The sequence below is a fragment of the Siphateles boraxobius genome, unplaced genomic scaffold, assembly GCF_051911475.1.
Source record: "Siphateles boraxobius isolate OS27281-9 unplaced genomic scaffold, OSU_SipBor_1 33, whole genome shotgun sequence".
Taxonomy (NCBI): Eukaryota; Metazoa; Chordata; class Actinopteri; order Cypriniformes; family Leuciscidae; genus Siphateles; species Siphateles boraxobius.
The window spans coordinates 9360851-9387664 of NW_027508953.1; the positions used below are offsets into that span (position 1 = coordinate 9360851).

At 39.3% G+C, this 26814-nt stretch overlaps 1 protein-coding gene and 1 long non-coding RNA gene across 4 annotated transcripts in view; one reads left to right on the forward strand and one right to left on the reverse strand.

The window, feature by feature from the left end:
• The window catches only part of tshz1 (teashirt zinc finger homeobox 1), a 36173-nt gene extending 12817 nt beyond the window's left edge, over positions 1 to 23356 (reverse strand). Inside the window, exons 1-2 of one of the 3 annotated variants that reach the window (XM_077195370.1) lie at positions 23009 to 23355; positions 20823 to 21340 (exon numbers count right to left, since the gene is read on the reverse strand). In XM_077195370.1, coding sequence (XP_077051485.1) covers positions 20823 to 20862 — 40 coding nt within the window. In that variant the 5' untranslated portion in view covers positions 20863 to 21340; positions 23009 to 23355. Of the gene's footprint in view, positions 1 to 20822; positions 22313 to 23008 lie in introns of those variants that run through there. The other 2 variants (XM_077195368.1, XM_077195369.1) reach the window with 2 other exon arrangements.
• On the forward strand, positions 22481 to 26455 carry LOC143701779 (uncharacterized). Its single transcript, XR_013190165.1, has 2 exons — positions 22481 to 22889; positions 25795 to 26455. It is a non-coding gene; the product is annotated as an uncharacterized LOC143701779 (long non-coding RNA).
• The last annotated feature ends 359 nt before the right edge of the window (positions 26456 to 26814 follow it).

A 26814-nucleotide genomic window follows, 5' to 3' on the forward strand; every position in this document is an offset into this window, starting at 1 on the left:
AAACCACAACAAGGCGCTCACGTTCTGTCATCCCCAAAGACTGCTGAACGGCGATATCAAAATGCTTGCTGAATAATGAAAGGGCTCAATTAACGAATTATTAACAGCAATTTACTTTACTTGGGTAATACACCCTGCAAGAGTATGCAGAGGTCAGACTTATTTTACGGAGAGGAAGCACAAGTGCAAAGCTAACGTTCGCTCAGCTACTTAAATATAACATGAATAGCTGTGCTGCTTGTAGAAAATAAAGGAAGAGAAACAGAAAATAAATGTGCAGTTTACGTTTATTTAACACTTGACCCTTAACTCAAGATAAAACAATATTACAACTGCCTGAAAAAGTAGGTAGCATAAACTAGCACACATGCTACTATAGCACCTCCGCCAAGCCAGAGATATATAACACACAAACAAAAAAAAGCTCCTCACTTTAGTTAAAGCAATCCAAGTGCATTATTGGATAAAATTGTCAATAAAACAAGACTCTTTTAAAAATGCATTTAAAATGCACAAAATTCAGCACACCAAGGCTCATTGAGTCTGAGAAAGAGCCTGTGTGCGCTTCCATTATTACATTTTTGGAGCCTTGGTGTGCCAATTTTTTCTCTGTTTTTTATTATTTCTTTTGTCAAGCACTTTGCTGATGTGTGCGCTTTGGTCCCATTTTTGCAAAGAACAAAATCTGGGAACTGAATGAAAAAATCTTTGGTTAAAAAAAAAACTTTTATTACTGAATATTTGTCAAGATAAAAAGGTTGAAACTTTTTCAAACCATTTCATTTGTGCCAAAGCATTTATCACGTCTACAAAAATAATTTGAAACTGACTTTTTCAAAAGATTGAATTTTTCAAATAATAACCTATTTGATATTCACAAGAAATAAGACATGACATGTCAGACATGTACAGTAATATCTTCCCAAATGTATCACTAAACGTATTGTTGTGGAAGTTAGAACATTGTTGAAAATGAAAAATTGCATTTAAATAAAGTGCTAAAAAAGCCCAAAATAAATGAAATTACATTTTTGAATTCCCAAAAACAAGGAAGAAGCAATTAAACAAAATATGAACAAAAAAAAGTTACTCTAATATTAGTCTAGCTACTCTAATATATCCTTTTCCCCTCACTTTGAATTCATCCTAGGGGTCAGAAAAGTTCCCCTAAGTGAAGAATCATCCCAAGATGTTTCCAGTCTGAATGAAGCAGCCTGTTATTGCGCGAGCTCCACACAGTAAATTACGGAGAGCCGAGTAAACAAGGAGAGGCTAAACGAGTGCATGTTAGCTAATTAAACAGCACTCATGATTGCTGAGTAATTGAAGGTGCCTCAATCTTCACCTGAATACTTCCACAAATAATTACCTTCTTGTAATTAGCGTTGTTCATAGAGTGTTTGTGTGTGACACGCATCTGATACACACGTGTGTTTCAGATGGAATTTAAGGAAGATATCATATCAAATATTTGAATGGCTTGGAAAATTAATGAAATTGAGGTAAATTAATGTTTGTAAACAGAAATTTTGTTTATTGTAAATATATTTCATTCATGAACTAAGGTGAAAGGCTACGCTTGCAGTCAGACGAGAGAAGAACGAATATAACAGCCCTAATTTCCAAGGGTTCTACTTGATCCTGAAATCTGAGGGGTGAGAAAAAAAAACCTGCATGTGCATCGCAATCAATAATGACTTCAATAAGTGATTTTCCAACCTTCCATGAAGCGGTCTCTAATAATCTCCTCAGCTGTAAAATAAACACATTTTTCATATTGTTTGTTTATCCTTAATCTCCTGCTGCCTGTTCCTGCATTTCAGTGCTTTTTTTCCTGTTTCTATGCATGTCTTGCTTTGTCTGTCTTTTATTCCTAATCCAGGTTTGGTCATAGAGGTTGGCGAGCCGTCGTGCCATCAGGCGCAGTCAATAAATCACCTTTTGCCGTTGTCATAGAGGAGCAGCCCAGCCGTGAGACAATGGCCATTATATCCAAAGCACTGCAGTCTCGTCCCCATCTGGCCCTTTATGGGGGAAACCACTCTTTCGGTAAAAAAAAAACAAAACAAAAAACGCTTACGTTCGGTCATGCAGGTTCAGAAGCTTCACTAATCCTGAGCTAAACCTGAAGCTTTGGAGTCCAAACACACGGTGTCTGTATTTTGCACCTCCCCTACGCCGTGCCCTCGCCGAGAAACAGATAACACGCCATCCACCCTGGTGCTCAGAGACACAACAATGTCAGAACAGACAGAGAACCCCCATGCGGAGGGAGCTATGAAGGAAATGGAGAGAGAGAAAGATAGAGCAAGAAAACGAGGATGAAGGAAAGAATTGTTTTTTTTGGTCTCTTTAAATCCCCCAGCACAGTCTCTCTACTAGGCCATCACCTGAGCCGAGTACCTGACAGAAAACTCGCCAGCCCAAACACACACAGCAGCTGCTCCCATTGCCTAGCAACTACCAGTTGATAGATGATCCTAAATATGGATAATTACCATAAATCAGGCTGCTCGGAAAGAGAAAAGATGAAAAACAGTACAGCGTACCTACAGTACGAACGCTGTGCGACCCTCATCAACACGCTGCGGTCTTTCTCGGCTCTTCCCTCATACTCTTCCTCACTCATTCCTTTCAGACCGCCGAGAGCTTTGGTTCTAAAAGACAACTTTACCGCTCGAAGGCCTCAGACATCATCACCAATCACCGTTGATGAAACGTGAGCATCTAAACACAAACTTTACATTGGAGCCGTGGCTAAGTGGTTTGCGACACACTGATCCTTGGTTCTCGTGTCAGTAATTTGAATTTGAATCTTACTTGTGATGTTTCTAACCCTGTTACCCTATTAATTATAAAAGTAGCAAAAAATATATATATTTTAGCAGGAATGTGATACACGTTTTTGTTGTTGTTGTGCTATTTATCATGAGCTAAAGACTTCCTGTCAAATCTGTGACTGAAATGCAGCTGTTTGGTGAGAGGTGGGTTGTTTGTAATCTAATCTGGAGTGAATCAGAGGAAAACCAGCCGTGAAGCAAGGCTCCGTCCAGCACCTGGGAGTGCGGCGAGGAGAGTGTCCAGCAATCGCTCAGTGTGATAGGTTCCTAACTCTGAGGAGTAAAATATGACTGCAGCAAAGTACAAACAGGGTTTGATAGCAGATCATAGATTAAGGTCTAAACCATAACAAAAGTGATTGCGATGAGAGCACTTTGTCGAAAAAGTTTCTTGAAAGAGGACACTTCTGATGAATGGCCGTAATCAACATGCGACTACAGAAAATAATTCACGTTTTAAAAAAAACCTACAAGCTGAATCCCGGGAAGCAGGACAAAGAAAACAGTGAATGAGGGAAGGAAAAGAAGATGGTCAGCTGAAAGAAAGAGAGACAGAAATAAATAAAATAGAGCAATAAAGAGAAAGAGAATGGCAAGACGTCACACAGAGGGACAAGAAAAAGTGAAAAGGACAAAAAGCACCTCCTCTCTCAGGCCGTGACCTCACCAGTTCAGTCTAGCTGAGTCTGGTTGCACAATTACCCATCAATCAAATGTGCCAGTGCCGTCATCCCACCCCTCAGTTAACGCACACATACATTCCCAGAGCCTGACCCTTCCCTGACCAGGAAACCCTGCACATGTGAGAGACAAATATGGGCACCAGCCATTCGGCGGACATCCCCGGAAGCACACGTATATAAACATACAGCGAAACCACAGAGATCCTGTAGGATACAGGCAAATATGTGCAGTTAATGTTCATTGTATTTCACACAAATAACACTCTGGAACATTGCCTTTCAACATCCTGTAATGCTATACAAGTACAGAATTAAAAACATTATTCCTGATTTCCTTTTTTATATGATCTGTGATGGAAGCCCCTGAGGGTCAGCTCACTGTAAACTTTAGCAGCTCTCTGAAGACCAAACTGTTACTACTAGATATCAGGTTGCGCTCCAAAGAGCATCTCTACGCTGGGGAAAAAAAGGGGCCGGTGTCATAAATAATCCTCCATACCGTCCCATAAAACAGACGGCTCTAATCTTTTCTCTACACTCTACCCTTCGCTCCCAAAACTACTAAAAAAAATAAGTGTCTGATGTCATCCGTATTGGCTTGCTTGTTCGATTCATGCTTGCTCCAAGAGGAGATTGTTGGTGTTGCGTTTGCCCCTTGGTCTGCTCGGGGGCAACTGTTGGCTCAATGACATCAGTGAGGTAGGCAGAAAAAACAACAACAGATGAGCCAGAGGTAACGTCACAGTATTTGTTGTGCCAAAATGCTACAAAAATATTGTTTTAAATAAATAGAAAATAGTTAATGCCAATAATACATTAACTGGCAGAGAGCATGGAGCTAGCAACGAACAGGTTACTGGCTTTGATTACCAGGGAACAAACATACTGTTAAAATTATTATCTTTAAAGCACTGTAAATCACTTTTGAAAAATAATAAATATAAATAAACTATAAATAATAATAATAAAATGAATTTGTTTATAAGAAAATTTGTAAAATCATACCGCAGCTAGAGATTGGGCTGAAAACAACGGTTAGAAAGGATTAGGAACGAAATTTGAGCCCACATTGCCCACATGAGCACCAAGGCTTTATGCATCAGAGCACATGCACTATGTACTGCAACTGCTCTATATTGTGAACATTTCATAATAAGAAAGTTATGTCTTATAGAATATCCCACCTTCCTAACGAGAGATGAAAGATAACTAGATAAAAGCAGCAAGGAAAACATGTTGCTGTATCTAACAATAAGCCTCACCTCAGCGTGGACACATTGAGAGACTGAAGCTGAGGGATGGAAAATGATAAATTTGTTGCTTGGTGTCCCGAACACTCTTCTCTGACCCTGGACCCAGCCACACAAAGAGCTGGAGACTCTTTCTTTTTTTCCAGAAGCTTCTGTGACGGGCGTGAAAGTGGGCTGAGAAAAGAGCGGAGTGTATGGAGGGTCCTGAGAGGAGCACTAAATCACGCAGAGGCCCACATCACACACAATCAATAACAACACATCAGAGAGAGAGAGAGAGAGAGAGAGAGAGAGAGAGAGAGAGAGAGAGAGAGAGAGAGAGAGAGAGAGAGAGAGAGAGAGAGAGAGAGAGAGAGAGAGAGAGAGAGAGAGAGAGAGAGAGAGAGAGAGAGAGAAAAGTGCAAAAAGCTCATCCCTCAACACAACATGATATTCCCAGGCAGAAGCAAAAGCATAGCAAAACTCGCTAAACCTTCCAGAAACAAACGACCTCTCCTTCCGCTCACACACACACACAAAATTAAACTTTCACAGCCTTCCAATTGCCCTCTAACAATACGCCTTCACCCCCATCTCCGCTCTCTTGTTCTTCCCCTGCACCTAAATAATATTCACCATGATAAATGATGCCATAACTCCGATATCCACAATCAATCTGGCCTTTAAAGACACATCCATCTTGTGTAATGTTGATGGGGGACTCAGTCAAACGGAGAGACGTGACTGCTTTGCTGACCTGAGAATGGTGGGGGTGGGGGTGGGGGGGGCAAGCGGCCCCACTGACTGATGCCTGTCAGCTCACATCTGGCTGCAAAAATAAATTAGGCTTATGAAGACAAATGAAAAGGCCTACCCCACCACTGCGACGGAGGGAGGGAGGGAAGGGAAAGTGAAGGGGAGAGAGAAAAGAGAATTTGTGAAAGGAAGAGCAGCAACCTGCTGAGAGAGAGAATTCCTCCTAAAGGGAAGATGACGTCGTACGGCACCACGTACAAATGCAGATTTTTATTCATTTAATCTTGTTCTTCCCATCTTTTATTCATGGTTTTCATATCCTGAGGAAACGAGCTTACCAACGACCTGTGAAAAAAGTATCTGAACAAACTAATTAGTTCTAACTAATTTGGAATGGAATGGAATGAAGATTCGTAGTACAGATGGGAAGGAGGGAATGGAATCGGCCATATTACTTTTTGCACTATGACTTTAATGTATAATGTAAAAGATTTGCACACCGAGTAAAAGATTCACATTCAAAACAAAAGAATGATACTCAGAGAACAGTGGTCTTCGGAGTATGAATCTTTTGCCCAGACCACGATTCTTTCTCTCAACACACGAATCTTTTGCTCAGAGCAGAAAATTCATACTGAGGTCAAGCCAGATACATCACCCACATCGCTCAATGTATCAAAAAATGTGTACTCTAAACAAAAGTTTCACATTTATAGCAAAAATAAAAATGGTACTTTGATTATGAATCTTTTGCTCAGAGCACAATTTTTTATTTGTCTAAGCAAATTATTCGTGCTCCGCGGAAAAGATTCATATAAATAGTATAAATAGTTTGCATGTATAGTTTGCCCTGAGCAGAAGATTCTTATTGAGTGCGAGCCAGATTCAACTCAAAGCATAAGATTCATACTTGAAACAGAAGACTGGTACTATGAGTACAAAATTATTTTCTTTAGAGCACAAATCTTTTGCTCAGAGCAAAAGATACGTACAGAGAGCGGGTCAGATTCAACTTCACATAAACACATTCGCAACATGTAAGCTCAATGTATGGCTCAAAAGATTCACACTCAAGGAAAAGACTGGAGCCCCAATAAACTTTTGATTAGAGTATGAATCATCTGTCCAGAGCAGATTTGTACTGAGAGAGTAGACTTCACATCACCTACCATTACTCCATTTGTTGTTTTATGGATCTTTACATTTAATAATAAGGATGTTATGCATCTCATTCAGAGCATATGATTGGCAAAAAGATTCATGCTCAGAACAAAGATCAAAGACACTTTGTAAACAAACTCGCAAACAGGATCTTTCCTTCGACATTCTCTCTGGGTGAGGAATGCGAAAATTCCCATGACGGTCTCTGCGTCATTAAATGTTTACAGCGCGAGGATCATTACACACCACATATTCAGAGCTCGTTTAAGGGGTCTAAGGTCGGCCGCGCAGCGCTGAAACCTGGAGCTCAGAGTCTGTGGAATTCATCTATTCCCGCCCCTCAGAGTGAGAGACAGAAAGCACATTTTGAGTGATGGTTGAATGTGCCCTGTAGAGTAGTACACAGCGGTGTGAACTATATTTGACCCCTCTCCTTCCCGCTCTCTCTCCTTCTCAGCTGGTGCAAGTAGACTTAAGAATGAAGTTAGCTCGAAATGATGAATGGATTCCAGCAGAGCAATGCTCGCGCAAAATAGGATATCTGAGATCTTCAGCTTCATTACGCCGGGTTTAATCACTTCAAATACACATGATTCCGTAATTAAAGCAGGAATTATGCGGTTGAAGAGTAACTGCTGCAAAACAGCTTTCGAGAAGAATAGTACACAGTAAAAACTTTGAAACGAGAGCAAGAGAGAGAACGGGAAAAAGAACAGCAAGTTGGTGTGTAGATGACAGAAATATTACAGACCCATTTTTTGGCAACAAGCGAGAGCGGCGAAAAGGTGGGAGGGAATTGTGTGTGAGAGAGAGTGAAAGAACGAGAGAGATGGATTATGTGTGTGTGTGTGTGTGTGTGTGTGTGTGTGTGTGTGTGTGTGTGTGTGTGTGTGTGTGTGTGTGTGTGTGTGTGTGTGTGTGTGTGTGTGTGTGTGTGTGTGTGTGTGTGTGTGTGTGTGTGTGTGTGTGTGTTGTGGATAAGGGGGAATGAACTCTCCCAGGCTTTGTCATATGAGTTTTCCCAAGCTCTGGCCTCTTTGATAAATGACACATGTCATTCTGTCAGAGTGTGACAGTCCAGCTGGGAGGGCCTCTGATGTATGGCCGCACTGCAAAAGGAAATCAAGCTTTTCTGGCATGGACACAGACCATGCCCTTTATATAAGGTCCCTGCTTTCCTACATGGCTGTTTTTTCTTCTCCTATTCTTTTCTCCTCTTTTTTTTGAACGCGAAAAGAGAGCCTTTTATGAGCAAGGACATATAGCTGAATTTGTAGATTGATTTAAGGTTTGCGGTGGGGGAATAACAAACCCAGGTCAGATGGATTATGGGTAAAAGGCTTTAATTCCACAGCTCTGGGTTTTCTCTTTACCTGAGAGGAAACAAACAGACACAATATCACTACTAGTAGCCTACTACTACTAAGAAACAACCGAACTGTACTTGGAGAACGACACGCATGATAAAAACAAATGGAAATGTGTCTATTCTAGTCTTCGTTGACAAAAACCAAACATCAGAGGAAGTACTAGAGAAATACTCAAATCAGCTTCATTGTCTTTACAGCTGTGACCTAAATTTAGTGTGAGAAAAGAGGATACTGTGGAAAGGAAGACGGAGAGAGTAAGAGAGGGAGGGAGGGAGAGAGGTTTCATTTTGTATTTTGTTAGTTGACAGTTAGCAGGAAAGCTCAAGGATGGACTTAGGCGAGCCACACAAAAATCGTTTGCACAGACTCGTGTTTTTTCAAGGCCAAAATTAATTTGATGACAATTTTCTCATTTTCAACGCTGATTTGACAGGAAATCAGATATTAAATGGTTTTAAACATGGTAAAAAAAAATATTCTGTTACTGGTGGCTAAACACATAAATTAGACAAAACATCCAATAAGCACACACAAGTGGCGGAGCTAATGTAGAACTTTTAAACAATTCTGCTGAAATACAATTACAAACAAAACATCTTCATCTGAAATCCTGAACTTTATACAGCCGGTAGATTACAATCAACAGACACCTTAAAAAGACAGAGGAAAAACTTCTGACATATTTTAGTGACAGGAACAGACAGACACTTTTCAGCTCTTACACCACAATAACAGCACCGAGGCAATAAATCTGCCACCGGGCTCAAAAAACACCTCACGCGCACTCACGCCGTGAGACTGACACTAGACAAACAGGCGGTGAGACAAAAAACAGAACAGCGGCGATGAAGTTGTGGAGAAATCGGCACCTGGACAACAGTTTAGGGAAAAACATACACACAGACACACGCAGTCAAACAGACCATCGAGGGCGTGGTAGCGCTTCCCTGACCACCTGGGGGCCGTGAACTGTGGATGACCTCACATTTGATTTGTGAAGGGTTAAAAGAAGGAGGGAATGGGAGAATGGTGTGGCTAAATGAGAGGAGAGTATCATTAACCAATGAGTGATGGGTTTTAGACAGTGCTGGCCCCTCCTCCCCGCACTATCTGTCTCACAACATTGTCCTAACATTCAGCCTGAGAGCTGCTATTCATTTAAACATCAAAACGCCGCCATTTTGAATTCAAATGGATGGAAACATCACACTCAACCTACAAAGTAGCTCTGGTTCCTCGTCGTCTGGTACTGAAAACCAACTAGGTACAAGATACAGTGATTTTAAGGGGGCATATCAATTGAAGCTTAAACTTTCCCTCCTTTGTCTATATAGTATGCAAAACTCTTCAAAAAAATGTATACTGTAATTGATGTTGCATGGATATGGAAGGTAGTTAGAGAAACTTAGTAAAAAAAAAACAGGTAATTCGGAAATCATCATGGATTTAATATCACAAATACTGATGTATGACTGATGACGCAGCAATGACAATTCAGCAACTTGGCCTGTCCTAATGATTAAAAGTGAAAAATGAGCAAAGAGGTTAGACAATAATAACAGAGGTCAATTACATACACTACTGTTCAAAAGTTTAATACTTTCACTCAGCAAGGATGCATTAAATTGATAAAAAGATAAAAATTTCTAGTTAAAAAAAATGCTGTTCTTTTGAACTATCTATCAAAGAATCCTAAAAAACAGTTTTCAACATTGACAATAATAAGAAAGGCTTCTTGAGCACCAAATCAGCATTTTTTTTCTGTAAAGAAGACTGTAGAGTAATGACTGCTGAAAATTAAGTCTTGCCATGACAGGAATAAATTACATTTTAATACGATAGAAAACAATTAGGCTAGTTTACGCTTTAATATTTCACAATATTACTGTTTTAGTGTATATTTACAAGTAAATCATTATTTAATAATTAAATATTATTTATACATTTATTTATCAATTAAATGCAGCCTTGGTGAGCATAAGAGACTTTAAAATTCGTACCAACCCCAAACTTTTGAACAGTAGTGTAAATCTCTCTGGTGCTCTTCAGTCATTTTTAATTTTTTCGGTTTTGTTTTGTTTTTTCCCTTCACAAGTGCCAAAACTATAGGTTTTGGCACACAAAAGTGAACACAAAAAATATGGACATAATTCGAAAAGGTTAAATGGTCCTGAAAAAAAAAACTATGCGATAATTTTCTTTGGTCCCACTTTATATTAAGTGGCTTTAAGTTCTATGTACTTACATCGAAAAATAAGTACAATGTACGTATTGTGTTCAGGTTGTATTGTAAAGCACTTTTGCTGCTATTGAAATGTGATACTGGTAAGGTTAGGGTCAGGTGTGGTGGTATGGGTCGGTTTAAGGGTGGGTTAAGGTGTAAGGGAAGGCTCAACTGTGTAATTACAAATGTAATTACATAAATTAATTACAGCTGTAATTACACACAGGTATTTTCAAAATATAAGTACAATGTAAAAACATGTATGTACACAATAAGTCCATTGTATCAAATTATTAATTTCAATTTAAGAACATAGTACTTAAAGCCACTTAATATAAAGTGGGACCAAAAAAAATTATCCCATTAGAAATGAATGAGATTAATTTTATCTAGTGGAAGCGTTTGGTACTGCGGCCAAACAAAATCTAACTGAAAGCTAATTTTTTGAGATAACCTCAAATTCAGAGCACAAGTTTTTTAGATTTATGACTTTAATTTTCTCACCGCTCTAGAGTAAAACATGTTTTGGAAAATATATATTTCATATAAAATTGAAAAAAATTATAGTATTAGTATTTTGTGTGCATTTTTCATTAAAAAAATTAACTTCTATAATTTTTGTTTCACTTCAACAATAATCTGCTGAGTGGTTTTTTTTGTACGTTTAGTTTTTTTTAAAGTCTGTGCTCCAAGGCATTCAATATTTACGACAGTTTAAGTTGGACATTGCCTTTTCAGGTCTATGCTCAAAAAAGTGAACAGGTAATAAATGGATCATAACTGTTCCATAAATATAATTTAGCATCATTAAATCCCCTAAAAATACAAAATATTAAATAAATAATTTTCATAAAATATAGTACATTAATTTCATATGTAAAAAAAAAAAGAAGTAAATTTTGACTGCCACTCAGGCAGCACCAGAGGGTTAAAGGTACTGAAGAACAAACATGAAATCAAAAATTATTATGAACAATTCTTCAGTGCATATAATGTAACAAAAAAAAAGTAGAGTTCAGGGGTAAATACTAAACGAATCTTAAAATAAAAAAATAAATATACCCCCTGAAAAAATGTGTCTCTTCACTACTAGACAAAACTAGACCCGCTACAGTTTTCCAGAGCACACACTTTGTGTAGCAGCTAGATACACACACCCCTCCCCCTCCCCGTGTGCAGAATTGATGGACGATACTTGAAACAGAGGTATATTTACATGAAAGAAACGACACCTCAGTATTTATGACACGTCCTTGCTGAGGCTCGTCACACAGCGGCTGCTCTGACGGCTCTAAGTAGGGCTGGATTGCGCTGCCATAACCAATTTAACATGGAGAAGGTGCACTAGTCAAGAAGAGCTACACACACACACACACACACACACGCACATGCACATACAAAAACACAGCGACACACCAACATATGTCAACACTATGTTTTAGTACAACATGGAAACGGCTTGTCTCCTATTGTCGGTCAATGAAAAAAATTCCCTGGCAGGCTGGCACATTTCTTATGCTTTTACTAAATATGATTGACGCATCGTAATGTTTGGGTTTAGACCAGTTTCGGAATGAGACACTGAGTTTGTGAGCCGACATGTCATGACTTTCAATCTATAGTAAGATCTAGAATGTCTATTGTTGATATAATTCTTCCAGAGGTGGTTCGTCTTGCTTTTATAAAGCTCAAATCTGTTAATGGAAGAGTAAATGTTTGCGTTCCTTGTTTTGAGTCACCTGACTTTTCTTCTTTACAGCACATCTGTTCATCTCAAGTTCCCAAGCTCACAGACTTTAGGGGCCGAGCAGAACAAGTCAATGATCAATGATGCGTCCCTCAGTTAAAGTTCCACCAACCGTATGGCTTTCAGTCAGCTGGACAAGGTTAATAGTTGATCCTCATTTGTGTTGCAGCCTCTGAGTGTGTGTGTGTGTGTGTGTGTGTATATATGTTTGTGCACACGCTGAAGTCTAACTGGGAAGCATATGGCTTTTTAAAGAAAAAGGTGGCCAGTAGAGAAGAGGGCAAAAACAGAAAGGGGAGGGGAGGTGGAGACAGATTTGAAGGGGACGCCCCCCACTGATTTCTCAGACAGAAGATTCAGAGCAAAGCTAAGCACTATGATTGACAATGTCTGGGAGAGTCCATCTCCAAACAAGCTTTAGGCCTCTTAGAACATGTAGCATTTGGCATTTGAATGTGATTGTGTCCAAATCACTATAAACACCTATAAAGTTGAGTCTGTGAGACTAGTCACGACATGTTCGCCCGTCTATTAAAGGATATGAGGAGGATTTGAATACAGTTCACGTCCCTCAAGGCTTCTGTGCGTGAATGAAATGAAAACCAGACGTTATTTTAAAACTGATATAAACTCTGCATGTATTTATCAAAGATCCTTAAATATGAATGCCAGTGATTCATACTGAATATATAAATCAAAGATTGGAAATAAAATGATATACAGTGAGAAGGATCTGTCCTGTATGTAAAAAAGAAACTGTACCATTTGCTATACTTCCCATAGATGCCTTATCAGCACCATAAAACTGGGGTCAAAAAAGGAAAAATGATATTAATTACTTTCCGATGTCCTATCGGTTAAATAAAACACTTCACCACACAGGGAAAAAAATACAGCCACCTGGAGGACCTATCAGCAACTGTCTATGTGTGCAGGCAGGCTTTTATCAATGAAGCTAATAAAAGTGACCCTCAGCAGGAGATGAGGGTGACACGCGGCTCTTTACCTAGCTTTAGGGGTGATGGACTGCAAATGTGGTCTTAAACACACCACGAAAAACGAGCAATGAAAGTGTCAGGGTAGAAACACAGAAAATCAAGGCATTTTGTCCGACCGTTCAAAGACGGCTCGTAAAAAAAGGGAGCCAAGTCTTTATGAGTGCGATCCGGAGCAGTGCATTATGGGGCTCAATGAGAGTGTCAACACAAGCTGGAGGCTTATCTTTATCCACTCATTGTGTGTCCAGTGGCTTAGCGCTCATAGAGGAGAATCGTAAGGTCTCTGATCAAGAGTGGAGGGAGAGGGATCTCCATTCTTACATCGGCACATCAGGGAAACCCAGGGATTAGGTTCTCTTTTTAGTTCCTGTAGGTCAAAGGTCGCACTCGAGCAAACACAAATCCCATTCTCTAGCCTAAAGAACATAATCCATCACTACGTATTGGTGAGAGGACGATTTCAGACTTGAGAGTTTGTTGTACTCACCTCGACCTAGCACACACAAGCTTTGTTTTCACAGGTGACACGATAACCCAGTTACCTTACAGCTTGTGAAAGTACAGTATTTACAGGAATAGTTGACCCAAAAATAAATACTCTGACATCATTTATTCAGCTACAAAGCCACATGACTTTCTTTTTTTCTATGGAAAAGAAAAAGGTTTTGAAGACTGCTAATCAATCTTTCCCAATTAATTACAATAAATGATGGCTGATGGCAATGTAAAATGTCTTTAATAAAATCCAGTTTATTCTTACATTTTTGTAGAAACTGACACTTTGTTCAGGATACTTTGATGAATAGAAGGTTCAAATGAACAGCATTCATTTTGAAACAGAAACCTTTAGTATCACTATCTGTCATTTCTGATCAATTTAATAAAAAACAAACAAAAAAGTCATTGACCCCAAACTTTTGAACAGAAGTATATCAATTAAAAGCTTGAAAGCTTCAGTTCCAGTTTATTGTAACTACATTGTTCCTGTTCATTGGAAAAGGGGCATAGAAACCTATTTTTCATTTCAGGTTCTACAGAAGAACAAAAGTAAGTTTGGAATGACCCAATGATCGTGAGTAAATGACAAAATTTTTGGGTGAAATAACCTTTTAACAACTAATCAATCCAACAACAACAAAAAAACAGAACTCACTCTGCCACACTTGTTGCAGAGACATGAAGACACCTACAAAGCTCTTGACGATGGCTTTAAAGTTGACTATTAAATAACCACAGGCATGGAAATAAATGTATCGAAGGTTCGGTGCTCCTTCACACAGACATTACCCAGAAACCCCCTATCTGGTCAGCCATAACTCTTGGTAACCAGGAGCACCTTCTACAGCAAAGGGCCATTCATTTAGCTGAAACAGACCACTACACTGCACTAATACTCTTGCCTTTTACAAGCCCCTCTCTCACACACACATACTCAAACCCTATCAGCGTTCATCCAGGGCCAGCCTGAAATGGGGCTGTATTTCAACCCCCACAGAGGTGTTGTACAGGTTTGTGTGTGTGTGGGTGCATGTGGGGCCTAAGAGGGGCCTGTCTCTGTAACGGCCACGAGTGATGGAAGGCCCAACAGGGCCACTAAGACTGTGCACTAAGATTGTTCTAGACCTCGGGGCCTCGGAGGAAACATATATCCACCTGGCAACAGGGCAGCATGCTATGAATGCTTGTGTGAGTGTGTGTGTTCACGTGTGCGAGCAGATCTAATCAAGGGCTAATAACAGCACAGAAGAAGTCGTTGGCCCTCGTAAATCAATGTGCAAAATAATTGCTAATACACTGGTTATCGATTAGCGTTGGGGCGACTAATTTTCGGAGGCTATGGCTACGAACTAACAAAGTGACAAGGGTAAAGTGTTATTTCTTTTCTGCGCAGACAGCTGGGCTGCGCAGAGGACTGAGGCAGGCAGTAATTCTTAATTGACACCTGTCAGGATAATGACTGCAGTCCCAGCTGCTGCGGGAGAATTTCTCCCCACTCCTGTTCATCTGTCAGCTCTAATACCTTTCTGAGCACCACTCTTTTCTTCTATCGCTCTCTCCCTTCTTTTAATTTTTACTTCCCCCTCCCACTTTCTGCATTTTTGAACATTTAAAACAGTTTACCCACTAAAACTGTCGGTTTCCTGTTCGCAGTCTTCTTCCCGTAGCCCTTTCTTGACTAACCAAGTTAACCGTGCAATTTTTAATCTAAAATTACATATGCAAGTAATTTTACATAACATTGGGTCTCATTTGCCAAGCGTGCATGAAATATGTGTGTGGGTGTAAAGATACACTCATGTCACGATTCTATACTGAACTCACGATACCATACTTATCGCAATATTTTAAGCCAAAATAAAGAGTTTTTTTAATTATTATTAAAATATTATTTTTTATTATTATTATTATCAGGACTTACAAATTACTCCATAAACGTTTTTTTTGTTTTTTTTTCTCACGCAGTACTTACGCTTTTTATACAGGCATTCGTCTGATCTGACAAGCTGCGCGTGCAAAGACTCCCGGTGCTCGCTATGTCCCGCCTCTCCCGCTATTAATGCTATATACATGTAAGAATAAACCATCAAAAACTCTTTGGATAATAATACTACTAAAAATAAATGTGATATGGTGATTTAAATTATGTTTGTGCTTTACATATCGTCGCATTTTTATACCGCGACGATATAATGCCAAAAAATTGGGAGTTTGGAAGCGAGACTAACGTTTTTCTGACCAATGACAGATGAGGGGAAGTGTTTTGTAAACTTATTTGAAAACAGTCAATATTTTTGCAGTATTGTTTATTGCAGACATTTGACCTTAAACAATACAGCTTACAATTTTGGTTTAAGAAAATAATGCAGAGACCTGCAGACAAAAAAAAAAAAAAAATTCTCTCTTTCATGTCTTTAGCTGGTCTTTTGTGTTCATGCAGGCAGGATATTTTGAGTTGAGAATACAGTGGTTGATGGGAGGAGGAACAGCGAGTCCCAGGACGTGACTTCCCTGAGTTTGAGGGGGCTTCATGGCTGTTTACTTAACATCATCAAAGAGCTTCCTTTCGTTTCATGTTCATCTGTCAAAATGAATGTTGCTAAATATGAACGCATGACCGCAATGCTTAAACCTTAGTACGCTTGGCCGTCCGTGATAAAATGATGTCAGCCATTGAAATATTACATTAAATAAGCCATCTATTAAAATATGCAACTAATCAGACAATGTCACAAACAGCATCATCCTGTTGACCCGCCACACGCTCGTCAGATCCTACAACACAAACATCAAAGCTCAATCTCCTGCTGGCCCGTTATAAACATCGGCACGGATCTGTTGGCCGAGCCGTTTGTGTTTAATCTGATGAGGATGTATAAGGCGCACCATGAGGAAAACGGCAAACTGGGATGAGAAAACTCCGCCGAGCCTTTAAAAACACCCCATCCTTCCTGAGAGCCAGGAAAAAAAGCAAGGTAAAGCAGCAACAGATGAGTGCAGGGCAGGACAGAAAGAAGGCAGACGTGGGCTCCCCTGGGTACAAGTTGACCTCCGTGTACTCCTCATGCTTGGAGACTCCCGTTGCTGGGTCATGACTTGAGCTTTTCTCTCTTTTGTCTTTCTTTCCCCTCCCTCTCATCTTTCTGACTCACTATGGACTAAATTAGCTGAGAAATGAAACATGGGGGATCAAAACAGACAGGATGAGAAAGAAAGAGAGAGAGAGAGAGAGAGAGAGAGAGAGAGAGAGAGAGAGAGAGAGAGAGAGAGAGAGAGAGAGAGAGAGAGAGAGAGAGAGAGAGAGAGAGAGAGAGAGAGAGAGAGAGAGAGAGAAAGAAAGAGTAAGAAAAAAACACAGCTGGCCCTTTTGATAGTTTTGAGTTCCCATAATGCTACAGTACCTCTAATCCAAACCTCCTCTGGTGACACGCTAGCTTTTTGTGGTCCTCTGTGTGCTCATTTTTCAGCAACTATCAGCAGACGCACAAACACACGTCTGGAAGTATTCTTAATTTTAGACTTTACGAAACTTGAGGAAACCAGATAACTCCGAATTGTGTCGTAGCTCATTAAAACCGCAGAGCGGTGTTTACCGCAGACTGTGTGTACCGTCACACTTGGCTCATACATAGTCCCAACATATTTTCATTTTGATCCACTCTTCCCATAAAACCTGTCATCGATCTTCATTAATCAAACTCAACCTCCACGATCTCGGACAAGGGGAACGGCAAGCTCGGGACTCAGAATAACTGGATACGCTTTGATTTCCTATAGGCCACTGGCTTGATCCCCAAATGCAAATTAAACTATTAGTTGTAAGTGGTGGGTCCCAACATGAATATTGACTAAATGGGTCAATGTCACCTGTTAATGACACAAGAGCAGATGAGTCTACCCTCCAGCGAAGCCAACACAAGGTGAGCCCAGATGTCACGCTGCATTCTCACGTCTTTCGGGAAGATTTATTTTCTTTGCTAGCATGAAAATAGGCTTTAAAGAAAGAGAGACAGATAAAACATGACGTCTAAATGTCCCCCAATAGATTTATATCTATAATTTGTTAAACAAATGGTGGCAGTCAACTCCTATCTTTTAATACAAATACATCACAAATTGAGAAATGATAATCCAGTATATTTCACATTTCTCACCAGGTATGAAAATGAATATGAACAGGCACCAGGCTGTTTAGCAGACTACAACAAAACCTCAACATCTTTAATGCACTATAATAAATCTTTGTTAGAGAATAAAAGGTATTGACCTCATACTCGTGCTACAAAAAACACATATATCACAACTGAATTGTAACAGCACTGCACATTATATATCTGTAAATGCAGGCTGATTTGTATGTAATGTTGCACTAAGAGACTTAAGCAAAGTGAGCCGCTCAACAGCGCTCAAATTCTGACAGTATTTTCATATTTCGAGAGCATGGTGGTGCGATTATTGTCAGCAGGAGCATGGTGTGTCAGTACACTCAGAGCTTGAATGGTAGTGCGACCAATGACACAGAACAGTGGTAAGTCCATCAACATGGAGACGGAACGATGGCGTGTTTGCAGAGCACTAGCCCCGATTGGCTAACGCAGGAGCAATCTGATTGGCTGCCTCAAATGCTTTCTGGGCCCAGCGGTGCGGTTAAGAGCCTGGATTACTGAGGTCATTAGGCAGCATTGCCACGGTGACGTGATTAGTCAGGTAGCAAAGTCCATTTGTCACCTGCACCAGAAAATTGAGTTAATTCAGCACTACAGGCTAAAGGGACTGTATAATATCAACTTGATTACATCAAGGCAGCTGCAGACCTGACACTTCGCTGAATTTGTCAGCTTTAATCGTTAGAGCCTGTCACAAATCCATCAGGAGCTCAGATAATTAGGGTTCCTCCCTAATGAAGCCAGCAGAGGAACCTTTACCTTTATGTCGGATAATTAAGAAGCCTCTGGTGCTGAGGACAGAATGCGTTTTAATGACTCCCCGTGCTGGTTCCTTCCTCCTCGCGTTTTATTTTTCTTCTTTCCAGAGTGTTCGTGTGCGCTTTTGTTTTCTTTCAATTTGAATCTTGTCTCAAATGTTTGTCTAAAAGGAATTCAATTTAATTGTCAAGCTTACATTTAGAAAAAAAAAAGTAAAAAAGGGCAGATGTAAAATCAAATTAAGTTAAACTGAAGGAAAAGTAAAAGCAGCAAAAATATTGCAAACCACCTCACGGCAATGTTTACGCCACGGCTATCCAGAGGATGGAGGTGCTTGGAATGGATGCAAGCCGAGCGGGTCTCTGTCTGCGTGGGAGGTTGTGAAAACACAAAACCAAATGAAACCTGGAGCAGCGGAGAGATACCGCATTCATCGCCGAGTCCTCCCCTGGCTCCTCTCCTCTCTGCTAGAGCTCAAACTCACAGACACAGTCTGTGCTCTACGTGGGAGGCCCGTGTCTGTTTCAGAGAAAAGCCAGCAAATAAATACAAATGACTGCAGCAGCCCAACACAGAGAGGGCCACTCCGATCCCACTGCACCAAAACGACCTAAGCCCACAGCCGACGCATGTAAATCACTCAGAGCAAACAATGGCAATGATAGCAACCAAATCGAGGCAAACTCATCCGTTAAAAGAGGTGGAGCATAACAGAGAAGTGGAGTGGCAGTAGAAAGTGCTTTTAGTGCACAGCGCAAATTTTTTAAAAATAATCAGACGGTTCGAGTGATTTAGAAGTTTAAGTAAAAACAAATCACCTTGTCACGCTAAGCGGCTTTTCTTTTTATACCGTCAATCAATAATTCCTAACATTATATTTTGATGGAGAGGGGGAAAAGTGTCAGGCTCTGGGAAAAACGGAAACAATGTGCCTGCCAACTTTTGAATGACCATTAAAGCAAATGATGAACATGCCTGTCAGAATAGAGAAAATTAAATCAATATTCAGCTGAGGTGGAGGGGGCTGATGGCTTGTTTTTGTGGAGGAGCTGCCAGGTCAGATTACCAGGCGCCATCTCACCTCTGTGAGCTTTCGAACTCCCCACGTCAGTCTCGCCATACAGCCAGGGAGACGAAATAATCCCTTAAAAATGCCATTTCCCTCCAGTGAGCAGAAAGGTAAACGTAAAAAAAAAAATGCAGGAACAATAAATGTTAGTCAGTTGAAACGAATGAAACGTCAGCTATGTATCGCACTTGTTAGCCCTTATAAAGTCGACCTCGGTTACAGCAGTGTGTCTGGCATGTCGGCTGTTCCCTCATCAGTCAAATATCAGGGCCTAATTCTGCAGATCAGTAACTCTGCTGATGCTTGAACTTGAAAGAGAGCCTTCATTCAGTAGAGAATGGACCTGTTAGTCACAGAGATTAAATGGGAGAAGAAAAAAAAAAACGAAGGGACAGAAAAAAAAGAGAGAATGCCAAAAGGACAAAGTGGAACTCCCTTAGTATAATACAACAAAATGGTTTAAAATATAATGGCGAGTATGTTTTTAATCGCCCCAAAATGAAATCCAACAGCTTTCATAACAAATCAGAGATCCGCTTTCTTGATCTTCATAGAAGATTCATTAAAAACAGAAATCTGCTCTATCTTGTAACATCAAAGAGCACAGGTACATTTCACATGAATAAATTGAGCTAGAGGAAAACAGATCTTAGTGCAGAGGCCTTGCTCAGTGACATCTATCAGGGAAGAGATGTTCTCTCTGCTACATTTTGTGCCGTCGACACGCCCCAGCAATCCCTTATCCCCCTCTTCTCTCCCTCTCTTTGAATGACGAAAAAAAAGTAGTGTATAACCCTGCTGAAAACTTCTTTCCTTTCTCTATTTTCCCGCACGACGGGGGCAAAAGTTGTCCTTTGAGTAGCTGCGGCCGCATGGCGCATGCGTGTTTCCATGGTGAATGATTTACTGATGTTTATCAGGAATGAATAGATCAAAGGCGGCCACATGACAGGCGATCAATCAAGCATCAAATCAAGGATGGCAATCCGCATCTAAATAGACGAATTGGAGCACTTTGAAACTACATTTTTACTCGACTACATAGGCCACGGTGGAGTGGGAAGTTTTAATTTGGCACAACTTTAAAAAAAAACGTACGCAGGCTTTTTAAAATAAATTAATGCATTCTGATGAATCTACCGGTGTTTTTAACATTCTTTAAAAGTTAAAGACTAACATAAAACAAATCAAAAAGTCAAAAAAATGCTGTCATTATTTGGATTAAGCATTTCACCCACATAATAACGAAGTGTGAGTGATTGTATGTCTTTTTCCCCCATACCTACTAATATTAGTAAACAAAACATGCATGCACAGCTTACCTGAAGATCGCCTCGGCGCTTGCTGCTTTCTCCGCGGCATGCTGTCGTCCCACCCTCCACTTGACTTCTCATACAGAATCAAAATGCCAGTGACGGGGGACAAGAATTAATTTCAAAAAATGTAATACAAATCATGTATTAACGCGTTCCTCTTCTCTTCGGAGTCTGTCTTTTTATTCCACCTCTTTAAAGTCACTTTGAGCCGATGCAAAGTCTTAGAGGGGTCAATAGGTCTTGAGAGGTTGTAGTTTTTTTTTACAGACTAAAATGTCTGTAAAAATAAAAAATGAAGCTGTATCTGGCCGACAGGTTTAATAATTAGCTATAAGTCATAGCATGATTGCCAAGAGCTCAAGATATATCTCCCGTCCATGTCTAACGGCGCATAAACACAGAAAAAAAAACGCTTCCTTAGGTTCTCCTTGGATTATGGCAATAGTTAGTAGCAAAACGGAAGAAACTTCCAGTTATGGAGAGCCCGTCCAACTGTATTCCCGTCCTCTCGCTCGGTGGAAAGCCTAAAACCGGGACAAAACCAAGAGAAAAGACAGGCAGACAGGAGACAGTTAATGTCAGTCACAAATGGGGCTCGAGCTCAGTGCGCATTTTCAACGGACTAAATTCCCCACGCGCGCAGTGGAGAGTCTCTGCTCGTGCTCCTCCCGATATTCACCAAACACACTGTCCGTCCATGCTCAAGGAAACATGTGGACAGTTGATTCGGGCGAGCGTGACGCGTTAACTACAGAACGATATATAAACAAAAAAACACACTCTCTCGCAACGAACGTAAACTAATTACTTTCTTTAAAAAAAAAAACTCCAGGGAGCGAAACGGCGTTCTTGGTCTCGCGGCTCTTCGCTGAAATATGTATCGCGCGTTCAGGATGCGTGAGCGGTTCAGACAGTCTCAACTGATAGACAGACACATCGAGTTGCCTTTCCTGCCTCTCTCTCTATACTCCACCCCTCCGGAGCGTCACTCTGACAGTGAAAACCCACCTGTCAATCTTTTTAATTGTTCTGTTTTTTCCCTCCCCACAAAACAGGATCGTTTGAAAGACAACGCTTCCTTTTTGGAGAAGACATCACTTGTTTGTATGTTGTCCATTCAAACTAATACACATAGTAGACGGTTTTAGTTTTTTTTTTTTAAATAGTGCTATTCAAAAATGAACTATGATTGTAGGCTACTACAGTTTTCCCAGTTATCCACTGTTCTCGGCTTTATCGTGAAGATAAGTTTCACGTCACGCGCAAACATTAACGCATAAAGCAGGGGTGTCCGCTGTAAACATTTCATTTTATTTGGTCTGATATTTTAGCACAGTTTTTCATGCACGTAACAACATTTCTTTGATCCGTTCACTGTCTTTTATTCTTTTAGCCAGTTTTCTTCATCTGTCTCGATGACGTTTGCCGTACTATTCCAGACGTTCAAACGCTAAAAAGGAAATTATTTGCGACCTTTTTCCATCCCCGTAAAAAAAAGGACAGTTGGAAGTTACAGATTGATTCGTTACACCTTACTAGGAAGTGAACACTTTGCACGGGAAGGGGAGGGACTCCTGGAACAAGTTGAGTATGACCGTAACAAGCCTCTCTACAACGCTTACACATTACTTATTCATCAATTGCAAAACATCCACAAATTAAATAACGAGGCCACGGTGTTAGACGTGTCGGATCCTATTAGGTTAAGAACCGTAAAAAAGTCCACAGCATATCTGCTCTTCAGTAGCCTACTTTGTTGACACGGTGTATGGCACCCCCCAAAATCACACTTAAAGTCTCAACTTTGTTTTTGTCTTTAAACCAGCGTTGACGCAATGTCCACTCTTTCTGTAAGTTGGCGAGTGGGTGGGTGTGTTTTTAAATCGCTCGGAAGGGGAACGCGAGAAATTCGAGCGAATTTTTTTGAAGTGGCCTTAGCTCGCTCCGGTCGCCTGATGTTTCTAACGGATTTTGAATGTTCTTCGACCACCGCGCGGGGATTCTGCTGCGATTTTAGCGGATAATTCAGCCTGTGGACCGACGCGAGAGGTTCACCTTGCACACCGCATACCGGTGAGTGTACACATTTGTTAGTATAGACTAAATGTATGAATAAGCCAGGATATGATATTATACATCACCACCACCGAAGCGTTATATCTCTGTACGCGACGTTTAAATAATGTTCTTACCTTTGACGGTGCTGCGCATCCTTGAGCTATTGCCAGTTGGAATATAACTGTTCATTTATGTTGTACGCCTGTCGGTAGGGGCTAATAATGTGAAAATATGTCCAAGTTCCGCCCCAACATCTGTCCATCTATCCATCCTCGCGACTGCCTCGATCAGCCTGTCGCTGTTGATGGCTCTTACGTCACCAATCTCCCATCAGAAACTCATCGGGCTCAAAGAAGCCAAGATTCCTCCCGCTGTAGGGCAGAAGCATCGCTGGGCAAAAATGCGTCGGTTTTCCGAAATTATTGCGTGTTAACAACAGACATCTCTCTGTCTCAGTGCAAGACAAAGGTACAATGATAATTAGCTTGTCATTTTCAAATAAACGTTTGTTATAAAGAGATGTCTGTGTATTTGCTAACAGTTGACTTAATTTTAACTTGTATATAACTGTATTTTTTTAATAATAATAATTATTACTATTCTTATTATTATTGATTTATCTTATTCTTATTATTGCTGCCGTGAAAATCACATTTAAAAAAACCTATATAGCCTATACATCCAGCTCATTTTAGCTGTTCTTCCACTTTTCTTTAACAGTTTCTTACTGTAACTGTATGACTGAAATTCACTTCCATTCCCTAGAAATTAATGCTTTGAACTGTTTCGTGGTGGTATTTATATCATTGTGCATTATTCACTCTATCCGACTAGACTTACAAATCAGTGATTTTTCTTTCTTTCTTTCTTGTTTGGAGCAGTTCTTGTACATTGTCCTCCAGAATTAATGTTTGGTATTCAGCATTGTGATGAAATTGCCTTCAAAGTGTTGTGAGTGTGAACTTAAAAGGGATTTAATGATTTATATAACAGTGCCTGACTGTGCTAAACGTGTATTAATATGTGTTTACAAGCAACAGCAATAATAATGTATATTTATAAGTAAATAAACGCGCAAATACATTTACAAAATAAGTTAGCTATATGTTGTTCATTGGTATCAGTCATTTCACTGTAACATTAACACTGTAATGTAAAGTGTAAATAAAAAAATAAGCAGTTGACAAAAATATCCATGCTGATCATGCTGGGTTCCTCCAAACCTAAACTCTATGCAAATTCTGTGCTGAAGTGAAATAATTTTTAGATAATTAGATATACAAACAGTTACAGTATTTTCAATTGATGTGTTAGAGAAATTATATTGTCATTGCATCTTTTTCCATCCAAAATATGTAAAACTATTTATTTATGCACTTTGTATTTTATTAACATATGCCAGAAGATTTTGGTGTGTGTGTGTGTGTGTGTGTATGTGTGTGTTTTATGCGTGTTTATTGTGTGTTTTGGGGATAGTTATCTATATATATATATATATATATATATATATATATATATATATATATATATATATATAATGTACAAATGTCTGTGTATACCTATCATCTCATTCAGTGTAGGATATTTTATTCTTTTGTAAAAGGCCATGCCTGAAGTAATGCCACGCAAGCATAAGCGTAAAGCTCAAGATGCAATGCCAACGCACTTTGAACAGTTCGTGTGGAGTCTGAACTCTGTCATTTTCAGCCTTGTAGTGCTGGTTAAAGCTCCTACAATAGAAGGAGAAATGTTCATTTTTGCCTTTCCTACACACGTTCTGTGATTCTCTTATTAAATGAATGACTGGAAATGATTGGAAAACATGAGCATTAAAGCATAAGTGAGTAACACATGAGCTGTGTAAAAAATTAAATATGTATGTTCTCACCCACTACATGCAGTGTTAAGAAATCTATATTTACATTTTTTATTTATTAACTTAATGTATTTTAAGAGAGCAGCTTCAGACTGATTATATATGTTATGCCTTTTATAGTGTTTTAAACTAATTTTCTATCACTGCTTTTATGTGTTTATACTTTATAGAAACTGGAGCTAATGGATTTGCTTCATCTGTCTTATGTTAGAGACATGAAAAATAACCTCAGATTTATACGCATTTCAGTCTGATCTGCTATTTACTGTAGCTGGCCCTATTTGCATTAAAATGCCAGGACATGCTATAATGCACATTATACGTAATTCTTCATGTCTCAATATTACGCTGTCTGCTTAAGGGATCGCAGACGGATGGTACAAGACTGTAACTGAAAAACAGAGGGAGATTCGAGGTGATAGTCTTTGAAGTAGTTTTTTATTTATTTATTTTTTTATGTAGCATGTCACATCACATCAACAAATTATGATCCAAATTGCCCGGACGCTACAAGAGGCGGGATGCCGTCATATGTGTCCGAAGATCTGTATGGCGAGATCTGAAGGTTTATAAACAAAAACATAGCTAGCTATCGCTGATGCATTTTTGAGTAGAGTAATGTCACAATGACAAAGAGAGGTATATTTTCTTATTTAAAAAAGGACTTGATCATACACTTGTCATGTGTGTTGGAAATGCACATACTTACTAATTCTGAACTGTGGCTTTCAATGGTAATGTAAATAATGTGGAGAAACATAAGAGAACATTTACAAGCAATCATAAAACTCTCCTAAAACTTTAACACATTATGCAAATATGTATGTCAAGTGATTTTTGTTTTTAAATAATCATGTATTTCACAAAATCAGCAGGAAAGATCAATACCAATTACAGGATACAGCATTATTTTTCAGCAGCATATCTCCCCCATGGGGTTACAGAAATAGCTTTGTTTTGTGAATCTTGCGAGAAAGTACCCTAACCACGCATGTGACTCAGATGTATTGATTATGCTTCCAAAATGTTGTTCTTGTCTTGCAGGTGTTGCTGCCGTTCTTCAAAAAGGACAGTCTTGCAGTCCACAGGTCAGAGGTCAGCAACACATTTAAATATGTTCCTGTCTATTATTTTTTAGTAATTCTTTTTTTTTTTTTTTTTTTTTGTAAAGCTGTTCACAATTGCACATGAAGCCATCCAGCTATTAAAGGCGATGATCGCTTGGGTATTAACGTCAGTACTGTTAAAATTATAAGTGTGCACTTAAACACGGCAACCCAAATAGTGGTAATAATACTCCAGGAACGGCTCAGTGGTGTAACCTTACGTCTGTGATCATGATCAAAGCCATTTGCATGCCAACACTGCAATTATGTTTATTAAAACTAATATTGCTACATCTCTACAATCGCTTTTAAGTTGAAATATATACAGTATTACAATTACAGTTCTGTATCGCTGGAACAGCTGTTGTTGCCACTGATTCTTGAGCTTTTGTAGCACTGCTATTATAATTATTATTTTACATTTTAATGTATTAAGCCAGTACATACATTTGTGTTTTTCACTGTTTAAGTAATTACTGTGTTTCTTAAGCTAATTCTTATTCTAATGTTTTAAATAAAATACAATTTGCTGATTCATTCATTTGCTGGTTTTCTTATACTTATATAATCATGCAAATAAAGGACAATGGACAAAGTTATGGTGTCTTTTGTTATCATTTGAAAAGTCTTTTTAAATTATTAATAGGATGATTGCATGTGTAAAAAAGAAAATAATAGTAAGAAAAAAAAAGCGAGTGAGCAAGTTTTTTATCACTCAAGTCAAAAATCTATTGTATCACAATTATTCCTTCAGAGGGATTTTTTTTCTTTTGTCATAAAAGCAGGAGACACTTCTCACACTGACAAGATTTTTGATAAAAACTATTTTATCCCATATAAAAACTTTCAGCTTCAATCAAATTGGGTCAAATGAATTTTCTACAGTCATTGACAGGCGAAAGCTAAGAATTTATAATACAAAAAATAATAAAGAGAAGGCTTTTACTAGGAAGAATAT